Here is a 22109-nt window from a genome sequence, read left to right as displayed (position 1 = left end):
GAGGACTTTTTTTTTTTTTTTGTCTCTTTTACTCCTTTGGAGGGATTAGAACAATTAAAGGTCAAGGACCTCAAGAATGTGGAAGGAAGCTCGTGGGATACTAATTTTATTGATGGCATATTGGCTCCAGTTAATGCGAGTAGTCTATAGTGTTCCTATAAGCGTTCAGCAAGGATTGGACCAACTTGTATGGCATTTCAGTAACAACGTATTGTGTAGCATTAAATTGGGATATACACTAGCTCTTGATAGGTTTTATAATTTATCTTGTTAGTTTACTCAAGGTCCTTGGCAAAGAATGTGGTTATGCCAAATGCCTCCTAAAGTTAGAGATCTTATTTGGAGTTGTTTACGAAATTTTATTCTTAAGAAGGTTCGGAGGGAAGAGAAAGGCATCCATATCTTGATTGCGTGCACTCAATGTGGGAGTCCGAAAACTCTAGACCATGTTTTACTGTCTTGCCTTAAGGCGTAAGAGACATGGCAATCAACAAGCTTTATCTTCTCGCTTAAATCGAGTAGTGAGATTATCCCTGCTATTTTGGAATAAATAGATACTAACAGGCATGGGAGGATCTTTTCAATGTTGTGGAGTTTGTGGTATCATCGTAACCTTTTCTGTTGGACAGCACAATACTGAACTATAGTCTTGCAGACCTGGAAGAAAGCTAAAAGAGTTTATAACACTGTACAAATTCAAGAGTCTAGTCCATACTCGACAATCTCTTACTGGAGGAAATCGAAACTAGGATGGTACAAGTGTAATGTTGATGTTGCGTGCTTTAAGGTGAAAGGCTACGACATATGCTACTGTGATCCGTGATTGGAGTGGTAAGGTTGTTAACTCTTGTCTCTAGTCATAGGGGTATCTTGTTGACACCAAGCCTTGTAGAGATATATGTTTTCAAGGAGGTTCTTTCCTGGATGCATGGGTTAAGAGGGAAACTAATAAAGCGATTCATTGTTTAGCAAAATGCTTCTTTTCAAGTTTGGACTACGCCTCTAAATACTTTGCTACCTATTATTTCTTGTAATTAAAATTATTAAGTTTTTTTTCAAAATTAAATGAGAAATGATTTTGTTGATTTAAAATGTTTTAAGTCAAATTATGGTTATAGTTACTCTACTATGTTTAAATTTCTGATTCAAAATTATGTTCATTATGATACTTAAACTTAGATTTTTTTTTTTTATAAAAATGTGATAACCTAACATTCTAAAATTGTATAAAATTATTACCTAAATATAATATATATAATATTATAACAAAATCTAAATTCATGGACAAAATTAGATTTAATTACCAAATTCAAATCCCTAAAATCACACTATTACTAACCGCTGACTTCAACAATGGGCCAACTGTTACCGCCGCGTTTAAAGTTAGGATTTGGTTTGAATTAAAATGGAAAAAATATAAAAAGATTTGTGGCTGCTGGGATTCGAGCCCAGGTCTCCACGGCCACAACGTGGAATTCTTACCACTAAACTACAGCCACAAGTTGTCATTTTTCCGTAAGCAATAAATATAACCAAAGTTAAGTGGTAGGTGAATACTTGATTTATTTTTCAATGGATGTTATTAAATCTATTGGTTAATATAATTAATTACTCTTAAAAGGTAATATTTAGTAGATTTAGCAATTAAAATATGTGCATCAAAGAAAAGCTCCTAATTTCATAATTTTAAAAGGTAAGATGCAAGAAAAGAATATGGTTTTATTTGCTTTAAAGGACTAAGAATACATACTTTCTTAATCTATAGAAGAGAAAGTAAGGAATATGGGCATATATTTCTTTATATCTTTTACCAACCTATACTACATTCCAATATGATTTTATTCAACAAAACAATCATAAATCTTAAATATGAACCATAAAATGATGAGATTGAAATTTTGTATCAATTAAACAATATTTTTTTATAATTTTTAAAATTATATATTAGATAAATTACACCAATCGTCCCTAAATTTTGTTTAAAATTTTATTTTAGCCATAATTTTCAAATGTTACATAATTGCCACTGAAGTTATTGAAATGTTGCACTTTTGTCACTCATCCATTATGACGTGGCATGTTAATTTAAAAAGTTAATAACCAATTTAGCCCCTAAAATATCAATTTGATACTTTTAAAATTTTTCTTAATAATAATTCTAAAATATTTAAAGGATAAACTACTCAGATAGTCACCCAAGTTTTAATGCATTCCTATTTTGGTCACCGATTTTTTTTTTGTTAATTTAGTCACTTGTCATTTTTAGTCACTCTACCATTAAAATGCCTTGGTCATTGAACGAAATGTTGATGTTTGCAGTCTTTTGATTGGTACACATTCTATCAAGTTGGTCCTGATTTTAGAAAAATTTAATAAATTTAACCCTCAATGTTTACACATTTTGTCAATTTAGTCCAAATTCAAAAAAAATTATAATTTTATATAAAATTTATTATAAAAAGACATAAAAATTATATATATAATTTAATCCAATCTTCTAGGTATGGCTTATAATGGCTTTTCTGCCAAGAAAATACTTCTAGAATCTGATTTCTCGAAGAAATTGGTGTATTTATGGATGATGAAAACCAATTTGATAGGTGAAATCCCAACAAATTTTAATAATCTTTTGATTTTAGAGCATTTGGATTTGTGGAGGAGTTCCAATTCCAAGTAATTTGTTTACTTCAAGAATCTAACTATTGTGTATCTCTTCAAGATCATCTCTCAGGTAAAATGCCCAAAGCCATTGATGCTTTGAATTTGGTTGAAGTTATCTTTTCAAAATAATTATTTTTAAAGAGGTTGGAATGAAATTAATTTTGTATGAGAGATAAAATATAAATTTTTTATTGTAAACTTAAAAGATTAAATTATGATTTTATGAATTGTTTAAAATTTAACCCTCTAATGTCATAAAGTGACATGTAGCCTCCTATATTTAATAAAAGCTTGGAAGTCCTAAAGAAATTACATATGTATATATAATTTTGCTTTCAAGTGGAAGGGGACGTTTAAAGCACAAGTCTTTTGCTATTCTACCCCTGATTTGTATGTATAATTTCATATGTTTGATTCTGTTTTTCCTTTTAAAAGAAGTAAAGTATATAAATATGTCTTTTCCATAGAAAAAACAGAATGATATCCTTCTCAACCAATGTATAAATTTTGAATCAGGGGACTTCGAAATCCCACATACCTTGCTTCTAATTAACCCACAAAACTTTCGTCGAAACGAGAGGGAAAGAGAGATATGGAGCTTCAACACTTCAGCCATAAACATCCACTTGTGTTCATTGAAAAGCAGAACCATGAAAGTGAGAAGGCTTATTGCTCGGGATGTGGGGAGCTGGTTTCAGGCTCAAGCTTCGGCTGTGTAGAGTGCAGATATTACCTAGACAAGTTGTGCGCTGAGGCTCCTTCGGAGATAAATCACCCCTTTCATTGCAACCACAGCCTTAAACTTCAAGTCAGTCCACCATTCAGAAATATTTGTGATTTTTGTGACAAAGGACTTGACAAGTTTGTTTATCATTGTTCTTGTGACCTTAACCTTCATATCAAATGTGCCTTGCTTTCTAAAAGCATTGCTGAAAAAGGCTTTGGAAAGCTTGACGATATTCCCCATAAAGAGGCACTGGTCTCTATTGAAAATTTTTCGGAAGAATTGAAGGGTGCCAAGTGTTTTGCATGTTGGCAGCGATTGCTAGATTTTGCATACCTTGATCTTGGCCATGGAATTTTCCTACACAAGAAATGTGTTGATTTACCTACTGAAATCAACCATTTTCTCCATAGCCAGCACTCTCTAATTTTACAGTTCAATAGTAAGCCTCTCCCTTGTCAAATGTGTAAAAAAACCCAACTCAAGGGATTTGTTTATCGTTGTTCGCCTTGTGAGGTTGCCCTTCATATAACATGTGCTGAGCTACCAACTAAAATTAACCACCTTTGCCACCGTAACCATCCTCTCTTTCTAAAATTCGATCCAGAATCCCTTCCTTGCCAAATCTGTCAAAATACCCAAGATGAAGGGCTTGTTTATTGTTGTTCCATATGCAAGTTTAAGCTTCATGTTGATTGTGCATCCCCACCACCTATTATTAAAGGTGAAATCCATGAGCACCCATTCACCCTGTTCTGGAAGCAACTCCCATTCATTTGTGATGCATGTGGTACAACGGGGAATTGTGCTTCTTATACTTGTTATAAATGCAGTCTTACAATCCATGGAAATTGCATTTCATTACCACCCATTATCAAATTTCCACGACATCGTCATCCGCTTTCCCACACCTTCATCCTTGGGCAATATGAGATGAAAACATTGATATGTGAAGCTTGCCCTGAAAAGGTAAACGCACAGCATGGGGTTTATTGTTGTTCTGATTGCAATTACGTTGTTCATGCGGATTGTGCACAAGAATATAGTTGGTTCTCATTCTATGAGTTGGAAGACATGGATGAGGATCTTAAGGAGAAGTCGGCGTTTGCTGTTATCAAAGTGTCTAAACTTGGAGAAGACATTGTAATAGCTTCAGAGATAAAGCATTTGAACCATCAGCATAACTTGGTTCTAAGCAATGATTCTGAGGGTCATAAGGTTTGTGATGGTTGCATGCTATCCATCTCAACTTTATTTTACTGTTGTTCACAATGTGAATTCTTTCTCCATAAATCATGTGCAGAAGCACCTAAAAAGAAAAAACTTTGGTTTCACCGTCACCAAAGTCCCCTTACCTTGACTTCAAATCACATTTTCAGGTGTCCACGATGCTTCTATTGGTTCAATGCTAGTTTTGCCTACAAATGCAATATTTGTAAGAGTTATAGATGCCTTGCATGTGCTCTAATTTCTGATACTCCCACATTTCAAGGGCACAAACACCGCCTTTACCGTTATGACAAATATGAAGGGCAATGCAATGGATGTGGAGATCAGTTACATGCAGCATATGTATGCAAAGACTGCAAATTTGCTGTGCATAATAGGTGCCTTAGGCTTCCCAGCAAGATTCTACACGAGTATGATGAACATCCTCTCATACTCACCTATCATGAGGATAATCTTTATTCAGAATACACTTACTGTGACATTTGTGAAGAAACTAGAAATCCAAACCATTGGTTTTACCATTGTGCAATTTGTAACACTTCAGCTCATCGTGAATGTGTTGTGAAAAGGCATTCATATATGAAGCTCGGGGGTTCCTATAGAATGAGGAGCCATCCACACCGACTGACTTTCACCAAGAAGATCTCTGCATGTCATGTCTGTCATCAACCTTGCCTAGATCTATCTCTTGAGTGCTTAAAGAATGGGTGTGACTACATTGTTCATCTGGAATGTATAACATGGCAGAGTTTTAATTATTCTTTTATACAACGGGAAGATGAAGGAACTTCATGATCCGTTGCCCCCAGAACTCCTACCTTGGTTGGTTGCAGAACACTTCACATTACAGTTTACAAGTGTTGGCTTTCTTGTTTGGTTATTGAAGTCCATATATGGATTCCTTGCAAATAATTTGTGAATTGTGTGTTCTTCTAAGTCTTTCTTGTTTGGTTTATGTACTTGTAAATGTCTTGTGAATTGTAATGATCTTTGGTGTCAAATACAGCTCAAGTATCCTTTTATGGTTATTTATTTTTCTGATCAAGCAATTGAAATGTTATATCCTTCAACGATGTCTTATTATTTTATTGTGTTTCCAACACAAATATTTCATCGGATTTTTTCAAAAATTTATATATATATATATATTTTAAGAGATTTTAATCTCAATCGAATTCCTTAAAAATAATATTCCTACGCTTAAACAGTAAATAAATATATACTATTAGGAATAAGATCGATTCCATTTAAAATTATAAATAAATAGCAGTATTAGGAGTAGGATTAACCCCATTTAAAATTGGGTGACAGGCGAAACTCTTTGGAAAAATAAAAAGAGATTAAATCCAATTAAATATAATAGAAATAAATAGAAATCAAATTGTAGTAAAATAAACTAAAATCAAATAAACCGATGTGACAATATTCTAGATTCAGGATCGATTTTGGTTCCGATTTTGAACCCTTAATAGCAAGTCTTCTCCTTCAACCGGTAAATCGGTTATAGTGATCGATTAAAGATGTTTCAAACTACCAACCCTTCCATATATAAATTAATTGTAGAAACACCAACAATTAATCCTTACAGAACGAACATCCACGAAACAAGCGTTCACAATTTAGCTCTTTGATGGTCTTGTGAACTAGAAGGGCACAACTCGAACTAACAGTCTCAACCACGTGAATTGTTTAAATCCGAGTGTTATTTAACCAACCACTTAATTGGACACATTGATGTGTTCCTTGATAGATCGAATACGACAAATAATCGTAACAGTTCTTCCAACTGTAAGTCGTACAACATCAAATCAACAATCTTTTTATACTTGATGTCAATATGACTTTTTGAGAGGGTAATATTTATCCTCTTAATCAAAAAAATAACAAATACCAAAATAAAAAATTTTACATACAGTTTGAGTCCCACAATTCCGAAAACTGGATAAAAAACCGACCTAGAACAACATCAAATGACTTCATAAAATTGAAGAACAATAAAAAGGAAATATGTAAAAAAGAAATTTTATTCAAAGAAAATAAAAATAAACGTAACAATGGGTATTTTTTTGGGTGGCTGTACGCCTCCCCTAATTTTATCTGACTATATAAAACCTAAAAGGGTAAAGGGGTTGGTTGTGCGCCGCCCCCTCCTCTCAAACCTAATTTTTATATATAAATTAAAACTAAAAGGGATTTGGCCGCTATAGTAAAAATATAGGTCTGAAAAGTAGGTTAGGGCAAAAATTAAGGTCTGTTTAAAAAATAGGTCAGGCCGAAGGTAATATATTTTTTGCCCAGGCTTAACTCGACTCAAATTTACTAAAGGACAAAAAATTATTTTTTATTTTCTTGTTGTTTTCTTCTTATTTTGTTACTATTTTAATATTATGTTGCTACTATTTTATTGTTATCGTTTGGATATTGTATAAAACTTATTTTATTGTTAATTTTGTTATTATTTTAAAGGCATTTGCTTGTTAAGTTACATATATGTTAGTGTTATTTAAGTATACATATTTTTTAAAATTTGTTGGGAAACATTTATTTTGATGTTTTTAGTATTTTTGATTTATTATATATATTTAAAAATTATATAAAAAATTAATACGGGACGGACCCGGGTTTTAACATTTTTATCCGGGTTAGAATTGGGCAAAATTTTAGGCCCATTTTTCGGGCTAGACCTGGTCCTACCAAACGAGCCTAAATGTATAGTTGAGCTCGGCCCAGTCCATAAATACCTCTAAAATAATAATAACTATTTAAAATAATAATAATAACTTATAAAAAGTTTTAATAGAAATAATAGTAAAATAGTCCTAATCAAATTGAATTCTTGTGTCAAATATTTTGTGTAATTCACATATTCACTCGTTTTCAAACACGTTAAATAATAATTATATCTACATAGAAAATGAACGAATAAATACCAAATTAAGTAAAATTCATATTCAAAATTAATTAAAATAAAAATAAATGTATGTGGATTAGGTGTCTTATCAATGTACATCATTAGTTATTTTCATGCTTAAAATTCAATTTAATATACATTTTCCTTGTATTTTTAAAGTAGCCTTACATGGATGAATAATTTCTAAAATATCAAATTTGATATTTAGTTGACTCGTGAAACCAACACAATCACTAACTCGGTCAAGAGTTTTAAGTATGGTTTAGATATATGTATATCATATTAAGGGATAAATCACAAAACTAGACATAAACTTTGATTGTGATTCAGATGTACACATTTAAAAAAAATCACTTTATTTTATATTAAATAAATATAATAATTTATGTATGTATTATATAATAAAATGATTATATAATAATAATTGTGTAAGTGATTTGTGAACAAGCAAAGGGTGCATATACAAACAACTACCATTAAATTAAATGTGAGAAAGACTATTAAATTATAATATTAATAGGTTTGAATCCGTATTAAATAAGTGTCTCACAAGAACTAAAATTATTACTTCACATAAATCAAAATAAATTATCATATTTTTATACAATAACAATCAAATTATCATCATGTTAATCTATTTAACCCCAATATATATTAAATTTTATTTTTAATTCTAATATTTATGACCATAACAACAACCCCGATTCGGTTATAGTAATTCTAATATTCTTTAATTCTATGAAATAATGTAAAATGTTTTAAATAATAAGGATGAAAATGTAAAATAAAGTAAATCGTAGTATAAAATTGATATATATTCAACAATCTAATTATATTCAGCAATTAATTTAATTAGCATATTATATAAATTTGATAATTTAAATTCAATTCTTAATTTTTAACACTTAAATTTTAGCACTTAGTCTTTTTGTTTATGAAACAACACCCAGGAAAAGAATAAAAGATTGTTTTTTTTAGATTTATGCTTAGAATCGAAGATTTAAAGCAATGGGTACATCATGTTTCTACTGAAACTGGCATGTACCAATACCAGTCTGTTTCAATGTATCATTTTGGATTTATTAATACATGTATATGAAAATATATACAAGTATTAAAAAATAGATTAAATAAATTTCAAATATAAAATATTCATCAATTATACAAATTACTTATCAATAAACTTCACAAATAAAAATTCATCATTCAACAAATTCAAAGTAAACAAGGAAATCATCCCATATATAAACAATAAGATTGTCCACAACAAAATCATTTCATACTAAACATATACGGTGAAAATTCCATACAAGTATGCACAATAAATTGTGTTCATGAAGCTTTTAAGCTTTTGTCTCTTTTTTTCATAAAACATACACATAAATTTATGTTCATGAAAATCATCAATAAAGGTGATAAAATAATTTTTCTATTATTATATGGAACATCAAAAGGCCCACATATATTAGTGTGTATTATCTCTAGAAGTTGAATATTTCTTGTGGCATCTTTCTTAATATGTTCTATTCGCTTTCTTTTAATGTAATACACACATACACTAAGGTCGATAAAATTTGCATTTAGTAGAATTTCATTCTTTACTGATCTTTCTAGCCTTTCTTTGGATACATGACCCGATCGTTTATGCCATAAGTAAGCAAAATTTTCATTTAACATACTACGCTTAATTCCAACATTGGAATGATCAATGAGTAAGAATACTGCAAAAACATTATCAAGTTTCAATTTATATAAATCACCAAAAAGGTTTCAAGAACCTAGAACAATATTATTCTTAAATAAACTGAAACAACCATATCCAAGCTTAACATTAAATCTCAGAAGCATCAATTTTGAAATAGATATAAGGTTCCTAAAAACTGAAGGTATATAAAGAGTTTGAAATATGTCTAAATGATAAATCCCTATGTCTTCTATCGCAGCCTTCATACGGTTCCCCATATATAGGAAATCTTTAGTTATGTTTGTGGTTTGGGCCAAAATGAATCCTTGCATCATGTTGGATACAAGAGTAGTACTACCAAAATCAAATCCCCAAGTATTATTAGGAACTTTAATTAAGTTTGATTCGAAATATACAGAAGTATAAAAATTACCTTTATTTTCAAATCAAGTTTTATGATTTTAGCAATCATTTTTATAAGGTCCTACTTTCTTACAAAAGTGACACTTATCTATCATCCATTCCTTTTTATCACCATTAGAGACATTGACAAGCGTGTTTTTCTTCTTCTTGAATTTGTTGGCTTTGCCTTAAGTCCTTTTTCAACTCTTTGACCCACAAGATTAATGGAATTACTTCCTTGACTCTTTAATCTTACTTCCTCCTGAACGAGCTTACTAGCCAATTTCATTAACATCTCACTTATTTTTAACGGTGTTATAGTTAATTTGAAGTAATTCATAATTTGAAGGTAGGAAGTTCAATATGAACTGCACTAAAAAGGATTCATGCTTTCAATTTGTAGAATTGTAGTATTAATGTTGTTAGCATAGTCAATAGTAAAAAGATAATGCTCAATCTATTTGATCATTCTCATTGTTTAACATACAACATCTCTTCCTCGTAGCTTGAGTCAATAATAGAAGCAGGTTTATCTTTTAGTAGTTTCAAGTCAAAATCTAAAACACCTAAATGGAACTTGACTTTTTCACTCCATTTAGAAAATTTTAACTCATTCAATAAAGTAACATATGAAGCTTGTGAATGAAGAAAAATAGGTGTGAAATAATACATAAAAGCAAAACAATTCATAAATGCTCAAAATATATTTACTTTATAATACTTTGACTTTTAATGGTAGGGATGATTTAAGAGGGGTTACATGCTCATGACATGGTCTTCAAAAAGCCCTCAATTCCACAAAAAAAAATTGATAGTATCTGTTGACACCATTTTTTGGGAAAAACGGGGTCGACTTGGATTTTGAAAATGAAAACAAAAATGGGAGTCGCCACCAATCCTTTTTGATGAGGTGTGATCGGGTCACCTTAGAAAATGATTGTTTTTAATAAACGATTTGATTTTATCAAAACAACGATTTTGGTCTACGAAATTTAGAAAACGGGTTCGGGAGTCAGTTACGTACGAGAAAGAATTAGGACCCTCGTAACGCCCAAAATTGGTACCTAGTTGATTACTTAATATCTTGGTGTCGAAAATTAAAAACTCGAAAAGAATTTAAAAATACGATCCCTCTTTATATTGTGTCATTTTAAAATTACTTGAATAAATCAAAATGGAAAATGTCTCCTTATCTCGAAGTAACAAAATGTCACATTCAGTAAGTTAGGACACGACACCTCGTATTTTTGAGAGTAAGCTTGCCTTTTATTTTTTATTTAAACCTCATTTATTTCAATTTTAAAAGGATATTCGACTATTTAGGTTTAACGCGAGAAAAATCGAAAGCCAGTAAGTTAGGGCACGATCTCTCGAATTTCCAAATACGGAATATTGCCTTTATTATTTTTTGAAAAATCATTGTCTCGAGAAAACGTGTATCCAATGCGTTAGGACACAACATATTGAATTCCCGATAATGAGCTTTTTATTTATGTTTTTTGATTAAAGAGCATTCTCGATTATTTAGGTTCAACGAAGAAAATTGGAACCCAACACGTTAGGACTCAATCCTCTCGAAGATCCCAAGTATCGAGTATTGCCTTTATTTCTAAAATTTTACTTTTTTTTTTTACGAATTTAGGTAAAAATTGATGTAATGTTAAATTTGATGTATGAATAAATGGTTACGTTGATGAATGACAATAATATTAAAATACGAATAAACAATTCATAGTACACATAATGACAATAAGCACACAACATACATTACTTAAAGACTAGCATTAATAATCAAAAACGAATAAATTAAATAACATATATAACAATGTCAAGATGAGTAGTATAGAGCAAATTAAAATAAATAAAATGTAGAACAAATTTAAAATGATAATAAATGAGTTTTAAATAAATAATGTAAAACGAAATTTAAAATCAACTATATACAAAACAATTTAAAAATATTATATATGAAAAATTTTAAAATAAATAATGCATATGTACATATAAAAGCGTAAAATAAGGAATATATATAAAAAATCTTAAAATGGATAATAAATAAAACATTTTTAAAAAATAGTAGAGTTGAAAAAGGTACAAAACAATTTTAAAATAATTAGCATATATAATATATTTTAACATAAGAAATAAACAAAATAAACAAAAATAAAATAATATATCAAGTACTTAATGTATAGAAACTTAAAATAAACAAAAATAAAACAGTTTTGAAATAAACAATTTAAATTACATAGTACATATAAATTTAAAATGGTATACATATATTCGAAATGAATAACATATATAAAAACTTGAAATAAATAATAATAAATCTAAAACAGCTTAAAAGTAAATAATACATAAAAGAAAATCCTAAATAACGACAACAAAAAAAATACTAATACAATTTAGAGAAAAAATATATATAAAAAAATTGGGGATAAAAGGTCAAGGGCGTGATTGAAATCAAAATGAAATTAAAGGGGCATAATCAGAAATTGCAAAAAGGCATAAAGGACTAATTCGCAACGTACTGAAAATATCAGGGAGCGAAAGAGCAAATGTTCCAGGCACCTTGCGCAACATTTTATCGGAGGGCCACAATGACACACAAATAAAATCGTGGGGCAAATTTAAAAGAAGAAAAAAAAACAAAATGGAACCAAAATAATAAAACAGAAAAGGCGGAAGGACTGAAATGGATATTTTCCCACTTTCAGAAAACACGCGGATCTCCCCCCAAGCTGGTCAGGTCGCGGGTCGGCCTCCCTAAAACGATGCCGTTCTGGCGCCTGGGGAGGCCTGTTGAAACGGCGTTGTTTTATTACACTATAAAATCACAATTTTTTTTTTACAAAAACCCTCATTTCTGTCAAAAAAAAAAGAAAACTTAAACTCCTCTTTTCTCTCATCTCCCCTCACCCTCTTCGATCAGTGGACCGTGCCGCCGCCATAGCGCCTCCGTATCCAGTGGTTGGCGCTGCGCGAAGTCGTTTCTGACCAGCGCTATGAAGCGCGTTCAACGGCTAGAACTTCGGGACGGAGAGCCGAAGGAAAGAAAAGGTTTTTTGCCCTCCCCTGAGCCTGAATCCGCCGACGGCAACGGACCATCGACGGCGGGTCAAAGAGCCTATTCAAGTGCGTTTTTCACTTCTATTTTCCTTGCTGATTATTTTAAAATGAGTCACAAAAAAATAAATAAAGGTAAACAAAATACGAAAAGAAAACAGTGAATCTCAACCTTAAAATTTCAGTTTCTGCTTTCCGATTTAATAATGTGTGTAAAAAATTACAAAGAGATGCTGTGGCTTTTTTATAACCGAATTACAAGACCGTTTGTTTCTATTTTTTGTCTCTTTACTATTTGGCTTTTCTGCTGTTGCGTGTGGCTTCGTTTTGCAGGTGTCAAACGCGAGGATGGCCGGTGATAGGCATAGGTGGTGGTGACAGGCGACGGCAGAGGCTAGGGACAGGCTAGGGCGACAGCACTCGGGTTTAGGAGAGTTTAGGGTTTCTGAAACATTTTAAGGGTTGGGCCGTTTAGGCTTTAGGTTTTTAGTTGGGCTGTTAGGTGTAGGTTAGGTTTGTAAAAGGAGTGGGTTTATTTTATTTAGGCTTTGGGGCCATATTGGGCCCGGGCTAAATTTGGGCTTTACAGTATCAAAGGAAATCCTTGATCAAAAATTGTGCTTTGAGCTATATTTAAATAATGGATATTGAAGAAGAAAATAACAGTTTTCAAGGGGTTATCTATAAAATAGTAGCAAAGGTTATGGATGCTAGATTATCCAGGCACATGGAAGAGATTTTTGGTAAAAATCAATTCGATTTTATTAAAGTGTATCAAATCTTTAACTACTCACTTATAGCTAATGAAGTTAGACTCTAGGAAGAGAAGCGTCTTCTCGGGATTGATCTTTAAGGAAAATTTTCAGAAGGCATACAATCATATAGATTTGTTCTTCCTTGATTTTCTTATGAGGAAAATAGTATTTGGGATTTGTTGGCAGGTTTGGATTTAGGCTTTAGTCTCCATTGCGCCAATTTCAATTTTAGTGAACGATTCCCCAAAAAATTGATTCTTTATCAAGCGAGGTCTCCACTAAGGATTCTCCCTATCTTTGTTTCTTTTTAACATCATTGTTAAGGCGCTCAACCAAGTATTGTGCAAGGCTGGAGACATTGGGTTGATTGATAGGGTAAGGATGAGCCATAATTGCAACAGTGTAAGGATGTTTCAAAGCAATGAAGTGACCATATTTGGTCACTCTGTCCACTATCACTAGAATGGTGGTCTTGCCTTTGGACAAGGGTACACCATCCTCAAAATTCATGCTGATGACAACCCATGCCTTATTAAGAATGGCCAATAGCTGTAGTAAGTCATGATAAGCAGTATTGTCACTTTTTCACTTTTGACACTCTCTCACCCATGTTTTGACATTTTTAAAGATACCATTCCAATAGAGAAATCATGTTATTCTTTGTCTAGCAGTATGTATTCCTGAATAGCTACCAGTTGCCTCTCTATGAAAAAGATTAAAGATGGCCTTCCTCAGTTCCAACTGGTTTCCCACGACTATTTTTCCCTTCTTTCTAAGAACTCTCATCCCAAGAGTAGTTAGAATGTGAGTGAGATTAGTTTTATAAATCTTTACACAATTGTTGTAATCTAGCATCTATGATTTTTTCCTCATAATTCAAACCAAGATAAGGTACTAGTATCTACACACTGAAAAACTGGCTTTCACCCTCACAATGCCTCTTAAATAGAGCATCAACAACAGTGTTTTGAGATCCATTTCAATAAACAATGGAATAGTAATATGCCAATATCTTGGCTACCCATTTCTGCTAAAAAGGAATGATTGCTTGTTGTTCTGAGAGAAACTTCAAACTCCGATGATCTCTCTTATTCATAAAGTGTCTTCCCACCAAGTGCAGATGCCACATCTTATCTGTTAGGAGAACTACTAGCATTTCCTTGTCATAATTAGACAGGGCCTGATGTTTTATGCCCAAAGCCTTGCTGAAAAAGGCTATTGGCTTCCCTTGTTGCTGTAGTACTGCCCCAACTCCCAAGCCACTAGCATCAGTCTCCACACAGAAAGTTTTCTAAAAATCAGGTAAAGTCGATACTGGTGCCTGACAAATAGCCTCCTTGAATTGTTGGAAGGCCCATTGCACCACATCACTCCATTGCCAGACAACATTTTTCTTTAGTAAGTCAATGAGTGGCTTAGCTAAAACTCCATACCCCTTTATGAACCTCCCATAATATCTTGACAACCCTAAAAACCCTCTCAAATCCTTGATAAATTGTGATGTAGGCTAGGTAAAAACCGCTTTCACCTTCGTAGAATCTATACTAATTGTGGCATTTGAAATAATATGGCTTAAATACTCAACTTGGCTGGTACCAAAATTGCATTTACTTCTTGTAAAAAATAATTAGTTGTTTCTTAACAACTGCAACACTTCCCTTAAATGCTTCAAGTGAACTAACCAATCCCTTGAGTGCACTAATATGTCATAAAAAAACACCAAGACTGATTTTATAAGTAGTGTATTAAAAACAACATTTACTAAAGATTGAAAACTTAGTGCTGTATTTGTTAACCCAAAGAGCATTACCATAAATTCACAATGCCCTTTATGAGTCCTAAAAGTTGTTTTGTGTGTGTCTTTGTCCCACATTAGAGTTTCATGGTAGCCTGATCTTAAATACAGTTATGAAAAAATGATTGCCTAGCCTAATTCATCCAGAAGCTCCTCAATAAAAGGTATGGAAAACTTACTTCTGATAGTGAGTTGGTTGAGCTGTCTATAGTCAATGCACAACCTCCAACTGCCATATTTCTTTTTCACCATGAATACAGGTGAAGCAAAACGACTATTGCTATCTCAAATCACCCCAACTTGCTTCATTTATTGGATAAATTTCTCTATTTAAACTTTCCAGACCATTGGATATTTGTAATGCCTCACCTTTACAACCTTGCTCTCATCCACTAATGGGATCATGTGGTCTTGAAGTCATTTAGGTGGTAGTCCAGTAGATACTTGGAACACATCTTCAAAATCTACCAAGAGTGCTTGCATATTTGGCTGCATCTGAAAATCTAACATAGTTAGGGATGTGATGTTACCTTAACTACTTGAACTGTATATTAAAAAAGGGAAAATTTCATATGATGAAACCAAGAGACAACAACCATTGAATTTCAAACACAAGGTCACAACTCTTGACTAGCAATACCAAAAAATTAGTAAGGAACCAGGAGTCTTGTACCTTCCATTGGACAGACCGACAAACGCCTCGAGTAGAAAGTCTGACCCCATTTACTAGCATCACATTTAATGAAGTGGCCTTCTCAACTAGTAGATTTAGCTTCATTACCAGCTTGGTATCTAGGAAGTTATGTATGCTTTCAGATTCCACTAAAATAATCACCTCTACTTAGTTGATACAAGCTGAAATCCTCATAGTGTTATGCCATTGAGAACCATTTAAGGCATGTAATGACAGTACTGGTGGATTGATCTCAGGTTCCTAGTCTACTGGCTTCACTTGTTCATTGCAGTCTAGGAACTCCTTTAAAGTTAGACTCTTATATTCACCCTCTTGCTCAAGATTAGATTCTATCAAGAGCTGATACAGTTGAGACTTAGCACATTTATGCCTTGGTGTGTATTTAGTAGCATGCCAAAAGTAAAGACCCTTTTTCCTTCTTTCATCCATTTCAGCTTAGGACAAATACTTAACAGGAGTCTTTTGTTACACACTGTTATTGGTATGCCCTATGTTGGTGAGCTACTAGAGGTCTACAGATACTTAGATCCAGGCAAAATTGACTTAAATTGACCCACTCCACCCCCTGTAGTGAAACTTATCTTTTAATGTCCCGACCAGATACTCTCTTCCTGTCTAGCCAACAAGTAACCATCTACTAGAGTTTAAGGTTTAAATAGCCTCAAGTACTAGCCTACTTTAGGCTTTAAGTTACTAATGAAAACACTTAAAGCATACACGTCAGGTAAATGGATCTGGTTTAGTATACTTACAACATAGTCATAGTATTGATCAACAGAACCTAATTGCTAAAGTGAAACCAACTATGACATGGGGTCCAGGTATGTGTCAGACCCAAAGCGTTCCTTCAACCCCTTGGCATAAACATTCCAAGATAGTTTAGGTAACCCTCCCTGCCTCTGCACAAAGAAGTGGTGCCAATCTAGTGCCTTACCATCCAAATGCAGTATGACCACTCTAGCTTTGGCTTGCTCACTTACTCTTCCAGCTTCAAAAAATTGGTCTAACTTTAGCCACCAACCCCTGAAGTCTGTCCCATTAAAACGAAGACATTCTAGTCTGTAATTTTTTCTAATCATGTCCATAAAGGTAACATGAATTGGTGTCCCGATGTTCTATGGACCTGGAAGATGTGACATAGTGAGATGCTCCATTGAAGGAATTCTAGATGGAGGACTCCTCAAGATACCCTTGCCCTTGTCCAGACTTGCTCCAACAACCGTTGAAGAAGAGTTTTGACCAAAATACTGTTCGAATAGAAAATGAAGTTCTATACAGATCTCACCTTTGATTGTCTAACAGAAATCTTTAAGACACGAGTTAATATTAGAGTCAATCTCCACATGCAACTGAGACAATTCTTGCTGCAACATGCTCATTTCTTTTTGTAACCTGGTAGTCACCCTATTGTTGGCTTTGAGAATCGAGAGGCTCTGATACCTTTTGTAACACCCCAAAATTTTGAGGATTTAATTGTAAGACTCAGTAATAATTAATCTTAGTATCTATGGTTCTGTGTTCTGCTATTGTGTTTAAGGTCTGGAGTTCAAGCTACATCATTAAAAGTTTTGTTATTTTTAAAACAACCCTTATCCATGCGCTATATAGTTAAGTGTAATTTTGTGTAAATCTATGTCAAGAATGAGCCAGTTGGTTCACTAGTTAAGCGTCTGTCTGTATTCTGTCTAGTCCCGAGTTCAAGTCCCAACGTATGTGTTAGGAGAAATTTTGCTTGTTGTCGGAAAACTGGATAGTGGTTGAGACAATAACTTAAATGTTTTTTTTCCTCCTCTTTCGTTTCATGTTATGTTCTTCCCTTCCCTTCCCTTCTCCCTTCTCCCTTTTCCTTATTTTATTTTTCCTTTTCTTTTTTTTTATTTCCTTGAATTTTTCTTTTCGATTGTAACGACCCGAAAGTCAGTGGAGCCAGAAACGATGGTTTCAAAATACTATTTTCTGATGATAGGATCAATGAATATTATTTATTAATATTACGAGGATATTACAGTATTATGTTGAAGTTTGGTCTAATAATTTTGATTGTTTGGAAGTTAGATAATGTACAAGTGTATTGATCCTAAAGTCAGTGGTTTCAAAAAAATTAAGGTATCAGGATCTTATTTTTGTAAATTAAACTCGTAAATATTTTTATTAAATATTTACTGAGTTATTTTTAAAAACAATTGAATTTCAGTTAGATAATTTCGTTAAATTAGTGTGTAATTTGAGTACAAGGATTAAATTAAGTGAGTGATAAAAGTAGTAATTAATATTAAATTTCAAAGTGGGATTAGATTGAAGGACTTGTTCAATAAATAGATCATTGTTTTTATAGATTTTGATAGTGGATGTTTATGAGGATATTATAGATTATATATATTAATTATATAGTAACAATTAGTAAATGATGTAAATAAAAAGTGGAAAATAGAAAGAAAGGCAATTCTCTTTCTTCTTTGCATGCTGAATTATTGAAGGTTGGGGGAAGACTTTTGGCCATTTCTTCTCCATTTTAGAAGCTCAATTGGTTGGTATTCTTTTATCCTTTTAGCATAAATTTGGTATTTTTGGAGCCTTAAGATCTTGAATTAATTTACCCATGTTGAAATTTTTTTAATTTAGTGAAGTTTGTGGAAGTTGCCGTTGAAGGGAATTTGAGTTCTTAGTGTTATTATGTTAGATATTAAGTTTGGTAGATAAATAGGAATAATTGTTAAATGATTTTGATGATACTAAGGTTTAGGGATTAAATTATGATAATGATAAATTCAAGGATTAAATTGTGAATTAATTGAAAGTATGAGTTATTTTGGGCCTTGTGGAAAAATTGGTTAAAATGGGATTTTCTTGATTTTAATTAAATAATATGATTTAAAATTGAGGATTTAATTTTATTGAGAGTAAATGTTGAGTGCAAATAAGTAAATATGTAATTAAATGGTAGAATGGTTTGAATTTGAACTTGATATGGTGTTTGAATTAGTTAATAAATTAATTTATTATGTTTTGATCATGAAACTAGTAAATCGATTGTAAATCGCGTAATAATTGTTTTCGATTTTAGGTAAGTTAGTAGTCCTTGAACTCGAACTTTATAAATTGTTTTAATTAACTTAGTAACTTCTTGATGTCTTATTATATCCTTAATGTATTTGTTAATTCAATTGAATGGAGGTTTATGGAATGTGGCATTGTGGAATAAATTAATGTATGATTAGTAGATAATTGGAGAGGAAGTGTTATTAAATTATGTAATGTGATATTGAGTTATGAAAAGAAAAAATTATGGACTTGCAAATAAGTAATTGATATCATCGATTATGGGTGCAACTTTCGCTAGTTTATCTAATTAATGCTGGGCACACATTCGTCGATTTATCCGACTAGTGCTGGGCGCAAATATCGTTGGTTTACCCAACTAGAGCTGGGCCCACTAATTATTCGTCGATTTATCCGACTAGCACTGGGCGCAACTTCCGTCAATTTATCTGACTAGTGATAGGCACACATTTGACGGTTTATCCGACTAGCGCTGGGCGCAAACTCTTTCGCGAATTATCCGCTAGGCATCGGGTGTCGTGTATTAACTAGACTATGCAGTAATGTTTTATGAATCATCTAAGAAGAATGGTTATAAGTATTACTAAAGAAGATTATATTTACTTATGTATAAACAATTATTCATTAGAAGATATGATATATTCTTGAGTTAGATTATTAAAGTTGTGAAATAAATTCAAATGCTTTAGATATACTTGTGGTTATTCAAATAAGTGAAGTTTGCTTAATGTGGATTAGCTTGTACCTTAATATAAGTAAATTGTTGATTGATCTATGCAACGCTATTTATATAGCAAGTGATGTGAATTGAGATCTATGTTCAAACCAACTAAATGTGAATACTTGTGAAAATTGAGTATAGCATGAAATAATGAGATAAAATGCATGTAATTGAAATGGTGATATCTTGTAATTCTATGTTTAGATAGTAGTATGATAGTATAATTCAATTTGAGCATTCATGTATCATATCATGTCTTAAAATTTTCGGATTATAGAAATATCACTAAGTTTTACTCAACGTGCGATTTTGTTTTCCGTGTGCAAGTTAGGTATTCTCTTGTTATCACTGACTCAACATCTAACAACAATCCCGATCTCAAGTGTAGTGATGTTTAATTTTGTAATGGCATGTACCTAGGATATCTTTGGTTGTTAGTTGTTTTATAAATGTGATGTAAATTGAGTTATAAGTATATGTTTATGTTTGAAGCTAAATGTTAGTATATGTTTTGACCAAAGGCTTGATATGTGTAACGACCCGTTTTCAGTGAAATCAGAACAGTGGTTTCGCAACCACAAATTCGAGGTCAAAAAATTTATTTTAATATTATTTTTGTGATCTACAACATGATAGTATTATAGTATAAAAATTTCGTTTAGAAATTTTAACTTTTACATGTTCAATTTGATGAAAAGGACTAAATCCCGTAAAGTGCGAAAGTTGTGTTCTATTAGCTAAATGTATTAAATAGCTATAGAAATTTAAAGTGGAGGTCCTTATATGGTAATTATACCATTAATTGAGTTAGTGGATGTGCATGGCTTGGCAATTATGAAAATTTTAAAGTTAGGTAAGGGAAATTTTGTAATTTAGTAATAAAAGTTAAATTAGATAAAATAAAACAAAATGGTCATCTTCTTGTTTCATTTTTCAACCGAAAATTTCAGCAAGAAAGAGCCAAGGAAGCTTAAAATTTTAGAAAAATAAATCCCTTGCATGTAAGTGAAATTTTGTCCCGCTTTTAATGATTTTTATGTTTTAAGGATCATTGTAGCTTAATCTAGCTATCTTGGGGACTAATTTGCAAAATGGTTGAATGTATAGGGTTTTACCATGAGTGAATTTTAGTTGTTTGTGAATTTTAATGGAAGAAAATGAATCCTTATTGTTAGTTAAATAACTTTTGTTAAGTGATTTTTGATGAAATTGTCAATTAGGGGTTAAATTGAGAAATGTGTTAAATTGTATGGTCAATATGTGAAATTGTGAAATTTATTGGCTGCTATAAGCATGTATAGAATTCAGCTAGGCTTAGGTGTGGATGAAATTGCATGAATTTCATTTTACGAGCCTAGCGACTAAATTGTAAAGAAGTTAAAAGTATAGGGTCAAAATGATAAATTTTCCAAAACATGATTTTTGGATTGAATTGAATAGAATGAGGTTTAAAGTAGTTAAATTTGATTATATAGATCAAGAAAAGCAACGTACAGAATTAGATCGGAGAAAAGATAAAGTGTTGGAGTAATCGATCGATTTTCTCCTACGAATTCGAGGTAAGTTCGTATGTTTAATAAACATTAAATTATATTTGATTTAAATGCTTTATTATTGTATTCTTGATGATACGACTCCACGAAAATATTCGACGAGGTTTCGGCGACTTATGGATCCCAGTTGAACCTTAGGAATAGATAGGATACAAATGACATGTCATTAGGGGTTACTATGTTTTAGGTGCTGGTCTCGTACGTCCTACCGGTGGCTAAGTTTCTAGCATGTGTTGCGGTTACTTTAGAGCTTATGTGAAGAACACCGTGTAGCTACTGTCGGAACCGTTTTTTTGAAAACAAAAATTTGGTTGTCGACTTTAAAAATAAAACTGGAGTCGCCACCGATCCTTTATTAGGGTGTGATCGGCTCACCTTAAAAAAATTTATTTTGGCCTACGAATTTTGAGAAAACGAGTTCGGGAGTCAGTTACGCACGAGGAAGGGTTAGCACCCTCGTAACGCCCAAAATCGGTACCAAATTGATCATTTAATGTCTTAGTGTCGAAGGTTAAAAAAGATTTTAAAATCAACTCAAATGATGAAATTTAAAAAGGATAATCAATTGTTCAAGTCATGTAAAGAAATCGAGTCCCAATACGTTAGGGTACAATTCCTCATAATCCCCGAACTTTGAATATCACTTTTATTTTATGCGAAAATCTTCATTTCGAGAAAGTAACAGGCCACACCCAATACGTTAGGGCACAACAAGTTAAGTTCCCAAAAATGACTTTTATGCTCATGCATTTTGAATAAAGAATATTCTCGGTCATTTAAGATTGACAAAGAAATCAGAACTCAATACGTTAGGGCTCAATTTCCCTCGAAAATCCCAAACTTCAAATAATGC

At 32.2% G+C, this 22109-nt stretch overlaps 1 protein-coding gene, 1 long non-coding RNA gene and 1 other non-coding gene across 3 annotated transcripts; 2 read left to right on the top strand and 1 right to left on the bottom strand.

Moving 5' to 3' along the window:
* Positions 1-1427: 1427 nt before the first annotated feature.
* Positions 1428-1499, bottom strand: TRNAH-GUG (transfer RNA histidin (anticodon GUG)). The gene has a single exon. It is a non-coding gene; the product is annotated as a tRNA-His (tRNA).
* Positions 1500-3185: 1686 nt separating this feature from the next.
* LOC105774773 (uncharacterized) lies at positions 3186-4936 on the top strand. Its single transcript, XM_012597351.2, has 2 exons — positions 3186-4603; positions 4765-4936. Exons 1-2 carry the CDS (start codon positions 3254-3256, stop codon positions 4795-4797), a joined length of 1383 nt encoding a protein of 460 aa, XP_012452805.1. The 5' UTR covers positions 3186-3253; the 3' UTR covers positions 4798-4936.
* Positions 4937-12477: 7541 nt separating this feature from the next.
* On the top strand, positions 12478-13391 carry LOC128041820 (uncharacterized). The gene is made up of 2 exons (XR_008196687.1): positions 12478-12747; positions 13012-13391. It is a non-coding gene; the product is annotated as an uncharacterized LOC128041820 (long non-coding RNA).
* Positions 13392-22109: the final 8718 nt, after the last annotated feature.

The sequence above is a fragment of the Gossypium raimondii genome, chromosome 6 (genome assembly GCF_025698545.1).
Source record: "Gossypium raimondii isolate GPD5lz chromosome 6, ASM2569854v1, whole genome shotgun sequence".
NCBI classification, from domain to species: domain Eukaryota; kingdom Viridiplantae; phylum Streptophyta; class Magnoliopsida; order Malvales; family Malvaceae; genus Gossypium; species Gossypium raimondii.
This window is presented reverse-complemented; position numbering and strand designations above follow the sequence as displayed.